A 6,000-nucleotide genomic window follows, 5' to 3' on the forward strand; every position below is an offset into this window, starting at 1 on the left:
CCCATCACCGCCTCCCTGGGGAGCCGGCCCCAGGGCGCCACCCCCCCCCAGCGAGGAAGTTTCCCCTCCTACCCAACCTAAGCCTCCCTGCTGCGGCTGGGGGCTTCCCTCACACCAGCCCCCTCCCCCGGGGGCTGCGGAAAGGCCCGGGCTGAGCTGCCCTCCCGCCTCCAGCGCTGTCTGGGGCTGGGCCGGGCCGGGCCGGGCCGGGGCAGGTCCCCGCCCTCCGCCTGGGCCGGGCGGAGCCATCGCAGCAGGGCCCTTTGGCTCCCTCCCAGCCAGCTCACGCTCGGCTCTACCCGGCCAGGTTTCTTCCTGGAGGGGGAGCAGGCCGGAGCTGGCAATTCCTGAGCAAGGGCTCAGGCTTGTTCGTACCGGGAAAGCCCGGGAGCGGCCTGGGTAGAAATCCGAGATAATGAGGCGTGGAAGGGGCCATGTAGTGCCACCGCCTGCTCACAGCAGGACCAGCCCCACCTAGATCAGCCCAGGGCTTTGCCTAGTCGGGCCTTGGGAACCTCCAAGGATGCAGATTCCGGCCCCTCCCTGGGAAACCAACTTGTTCCAGCGCTTCACCACCCTCCGAGAGAAAGCTTTTCTTAGCATCCAGCTGAAAACCTTGTACACCCAGGGGAATTACGCAGTCGTGCGCCCGCGCAATTTTGCGTGTAAGAGGCAGGATTGTGCAGAATTGCATAGTTTAAGCAGGGCGGCTCTGTGCCTCCACCTCCATGACGTGGAAGCACAGAGCTGCCCAACTGGACAGCTGGGCGAGTGGGGAGAAGAGCTCCTGCCTGCAGAAGGGGGGCATGGGCATGGGGTTTGAGGGAGGGTATAGACTGCATGCCATTGGGCTGGGCCAGCTGGCTCAGTGCCTCCATGTGGGGCTTCTAGCACTCCAGCCAGAAGCTGCGTGTGGACCCATGGAGCCTGCCTAGCCTGATGGCGCATGACTCCGTGCCTCCATGTGCACCTTCCCTCTGGAGTGCTGGAAGCCCCATGTGGAGGGCCAACTCAGTCTGATGGCACGTGAACCACTGGGCTGTGTGCCATCGGGCCAGGTGGGAAGGCACACAAGGAGGCACGGAGTCGTGCACCACTGGGCCGGGTGGGCTCCTGCTTGCCTCCACCTGGGGCTTTCTGTTGGAGTGCTGGAAGCCCCACATGGAGGCACAGAACCCATTCGGCCTGATGGTGCCTGGCTTCTGGTCCACATGCCCTTGGGCCAGGCCAGGCAGCTCTGTGCCTCCATGTGGGGCTTCCAGCACTCCAGCAGGAAGCTGCACACGGTATCATGGAGCCCAACTGGCCTGATGATGTGCAGCTCTCACCTGCAGTATCGCAAGCCTTGCATGCTGGCACGGAGCCGGCTTGGTCTGGTTTGAAGGTGTGCACTAGTGGGCTGGGCCAACTCAATGCTAGCACATGCAAGCCCTGGGACTCAACCAAAGGCACTCACTGCTGGGGGCTCTGCCTGATGTAGCCATGACTGTCCTGAGGCCAGCTGCCTGCTACTGCCGACCCACTGGCAGTGGGGGCTGTGCACTATGGGGAGGGCAGTGTGTGTGTGTGAGGTGCCCACACTCACCTACAAGACCCCCCCCACACCCCCTCACAACTCCCCCACACCCATCCACAAACCCTGCACCCCTTCACAACTAGCCCACACACACCCACGCCCATTCACACCTGCCCACAACCCCCTCCCCTCCCGCACACCAATACCTGCCTACACATTCACAAATCCCCCCCACACCCCACGGCCACCCCCAACCATGCAATGTAGCTGCATATATTTCTAAAGAAGGTTCAAATAATGTTATATTTAGTTTAATTTGTAAAAAAAAAAAACAACGAAAAGCGTAATTAATTTAGCATAATTTTGAGTTTTTCTGCACATCATTTTGAATTTTTTCTGTGTATAATTCCTTGGGGTGTAACTTGGCAGCAGTTGTGCCAGGGCAGAAGCCCTTTTTCCTCTCTGATCAAAGCAGTGGCACTGTTTCTCTGCCAGCTGTGGATCCTTTTGACCTGGGATCCTAGCTGGGTTGCCAACACCGTTTGAATCTATTCCAGGTAGTTTCCGAAACACCAGTGTGCCAATGACACACAATGTGAACATGCCTGCGTGCTTATTATCAGTTATGGATTGCAGTGCGTTATATCCGGAAGGCAAACACACATTACAAAACCCACTGGACTACTGTAAAAATTGGATTCAACTTTTAATATTTATTTTAATGAATGCCCTATCATTTATCTCCTCGGTGACTCTCAGCAGTCTCTTGGAGATTTTTATCTAATTCCTGGAGACTCCAGGGCAATCCTGAAGGGTTGGCAGCCCTAGATCCTACAGACCTACAAGTCCAGGGGCCTGCTTGAAGTCCCTTTGAAGTATGCAGGCTAAAGTGTGCTAAAGATTTTCCCCAGGATGTGGCTGCATGCATCTGTAAGGTTACTGGACCTTTTTCTAGGACAAGCCACCCAGGCCATATGCTTCTCTCTGGCACAAGAACAGGTATGAGATTTGGAAGGATGATGTCAAATGACTAAGCCACCTCTCTTTTGATTTGGGTCAAATAATCAGGACAGGCTCAAACAAGATGTCTACTTACAGTATAAGGTGGCTCCCATCACTGTAACCAGGAGCGTCTCACCAGTGTAAAATGGAATTAATAAATCTAGACAAACCATAAAGTTTACCTGCAGTTCCTTCTTAAGGAAATATTCCACCAAAGACAAAGGGAATTGTAAAGCGTTAATTGCCCTGTTCTTCTCAATCTAATCAACTGACTTTTTACCTGTCTCAGCAGAAGGTAAGCTGTGTCCCTCCTCCTGTCCCTTTCTCTTCTTTAAAAACCCTTCCTTTCTGCTGGTCCATTCATAGCATCGATTAAGTAGGCTGTTGCTTAGGAAAGCTTATGCTTCTCTGAACCAGTTTCTCTAAGGTGCCACCCCGCCCTACCCTGAGTAAACATGTGCACTATTTCTTTCACTAGGAGAGCCACTCCTTTATCAGGGTAGGACTACTGCATTCTTTCTGGCTTAATGTATTATCTTCAGTAATAGAACGGTCAAGAGGATCAAATTCTGCCTTCAGTCACATCCTCAAAGTCCTGCTGGTCCTCAGGACCACTAGTCAATCCCACTGCTTTCAGATGTATGTAAATACGTAACTTGAAGACAATGCAGTTCAACAGTTGGTTCTGTCAAAGTGGAATTTAGTTATCAGTTCAACTGATGTACATGTCTGCAAAGAATCCACTTTTCACAATCCAAGCTCTTGGATAACTCACTCATTCCAAGGGCAGATTCACACAGTCCCAATGTAGTTTACAGCATATTGGAAGTTGCTTTAATTTACATGGTTTAATACTCACTGCCAAGGGACTGCATCTCACCTGGAACCTGCTGACAAACAGTACATACTAGCCATGGCTCCTCCGAAGTCTCTATGCTATGATCAGCTTGGTTCTGTACTACCAAAAATGAACCTCTGTGAGGACTTCTCTACAGCTAAGTTCTGATTGCTTTTTGATGATATAAAGGAGCCACAATGGACAGAGAACCTGAGGCATTCATTGTGTCTGCATGCATAAACCTATTCACAAGTTCATATGGAGCACCCATGCAATACCATTCAGGTTGCAAGAACAACAATTTCAAAACGTTTGATTTTAAAATACCTTTATGGGATCTCAGAATTGTGGCAGTTGATAATTAAAACCATTAAAAAAGGATACAAAACTGGAAAAGATAATACAAATAGACAAAAAGAAATCTACTTCTGTTTCTACCTAACAATACAGGTTGTCAATTTTTTCAGCAGCTTTTTCTGTGGCTTTCACTTGATCAGTAGAACTTCATCATGACACTCAACTGATCCACAGGAATGCAACATTACTGTGTCACACTCGGTAAAACTCATTTCACAGTAGTAAGAAAGGAACAGACCTTACAAAGATTGACTACATGGAATACTTTCCTGTTCATGTATTTCTAAGAAGATTTTGTTAAAAGACCACCTGGTAACAAATACTTCTTTCTGTTTGGAATGTGTGGTAAACATCTACTGTTTAACACTTAAGTATTGTGGTCCATGGATAAGTCTTTTGAGATTTTGCAAAACTGACTAACTGGCCTGTGTAGTTGCTACATATATTTATCTTCAGAATAGTTATTTGTATTTATGTGAATAATGCAGGCTGTAATTAACATGAGTCTTGCATGTTTGACAACATACAGCTACATGGCTGGTTTACTTGGAAAGTGTATTCTTAGCCCCAAATTAGATACATTTTGAAATATGACACCATGCTTTTGTAAAATAGTGCATGTTTTGTATTCACGTTTTGTAAAATAGTGCTTGTTTCCATTAACTCATCTTCCTATGTATTCAGTCACCTGGTCTGTACCTGAATCTGACAAATCACTTTCATCTGAGAAACTAGATTTTTGCCATTCATGTGAGATGTTATGACAGTCTGGTTTCTGCACATCTACTGCATCTGTGAAAAGTTTTGATTCAAGTGCATCAGAATCACCACATTCTGGCAGATCATCTGCATCTTCCTGGTGGGAGATTAGGGGTGAAGTATCATCCCAGGGCTTTTCCAGGTCTCCCAACATCACAGTATTTAAATTTATGTTAAAGCAAGTACTATTCCTTGACACGGAAGCCATAGAACAGTTTTCTTCATCTGAAGGATGACAGGACTCTTCAGCACTTGTGTCTTCATTTTTCTTAATGCTAATTTGTTGTTCCCCAGAGTTTTCTACATCAGTGTCCAGTAGTTCATTTGATTGACTGATGCTCTCTATAGATATACAGTCCATAGACTGTTTCACTGAAATGTTTTGCTCTGCATGATCACCTGAATATCTGTGAATGATACCATGCATAGTATAGACACCGTTGTTTCCAGTGTCATTGTCATCATCTTCATCATCATCATCACCACCATAATTGTAATCCCATACCTTCTTTTTAATGTCTTGAAAAACTACTTGCACAGGACTTACATTTTCAGGTTCAGGTTCACACACTGAGTAACCCAAATTCCTTGTGGTTTTCTAAGAGAAAAAATTCAAATGAATTATAACAAAACAACCATTTTTCTACATTATGAACTCCTTCATCACTATGCACTTGTATGTTCCTATGCACCAAAACCTTGACACAGCTGAGAGCTCAGAAAAAGCTTCTGACGTGCAAGTCTCAGAGTCCATGATCTGCCCACAGCAATCCACAACTACTTTTTTTCCTCCTCATTAAAGCCTCATTTAAACTGCTCAAGAGCTGTTTTTTCGCTACCCTTGACTTACACTAAAAAACCCCCAGCAATCCTCTAGAAAAGTTAATGCCTCACAAAACAACCATCAGAGGAACAACACCAACAACTTACGACCTTCCAACCTCAGACTCGATGAAACTGAAAGCAGCAACCAACCCACAAATATTATCAACCTCTCCACACACACGCTTACCAAAACTGAAAAATCTGTCCTTTCTAAAGGCCTAAATTTCTGTCCAGAAAAATACCCTAATAAAATACTTCAATGTGGAGAACTAGAAGAATTCTTCCGACGCCTGCGCCTCAAGGAATATTTCCATGACCAAACTGAACCCACTCCCAACAACAACTCATCCTCTGACAACATTCAGGAAAGGATCAATGCCAAAAAGCCCCCAAAAAATCAGATTGGACACCTCGCAGTGGATGAAACCCTAACCTTGACCACTACATTGACTGCTTCAGGGAAAGAATGAACAATAAAATAATCAGCAACACGCGCCACCACAACAACCTCTCTCTACCAGAGAAAAAGGCCATAGAATCTCTAAGATCTAACCACCAAATAGTAATAAAACCAGCAGATAAAGGAGGAGTCATAGTCATCCTAAACCGTGAGGATTACATAAAGGAAGCCAACAGACAGCTCTCTGACACCACCTACTACAAAGAACTACAAGAAGATCCTACTCCCCTTTTCACCAAAAAA

At 46.8% G+C, this 6,000-nt stretch overlaps 1 protein-coding gene across 11 annotated transcripts in view; it reads right to left on the reverse strand.

Annotated features, from left to right (window-relative positions):
* Positions 1–3,672: 3,672 nt before the first annotated feature.
* The window catches only part of IFNAR2 (interferon alpha and beta receptor subunit 2), a 36,971-nt gene continuing 34,643 nt past the window's right edge, over positions 3,673–6,000 (reverse strand). For 10 of the 11 annotated variants that reach the window (XM_006032662.3, XM_014524210.2, XM_025214428.1 and 7 more), the window contains one exon: positions 3,673–5,070. In XM_006032662.3, the coding sequence (XP_006032724.1) occupies positions 4,378–5,070 (693 nt within the window). In that variant the 3' untranslated portion in view covers positions 3,673–4,377. The remainder of the gene's footprint in view (positions 5,071–6,000) is intronic. The other variant, XM_025214434.1, reaches the window with a different exon arrangement.

The sequence above is a fragment of the Alligator sinensis genome, unplaced genomic scaffold, assembly GCF_000455745.1.
Source record: "Alligator sinensis unplaced genomic scaffold, ASM45574v1 scaffold996_1, whole genome shotgun sequence".
Classification (NCBI taxonomy): domain Eukaryota; kingdom Metazoa; phylum Chordata; order Crocodylia; family Alligatoridae; genus Alligator; species Alligator sinensis.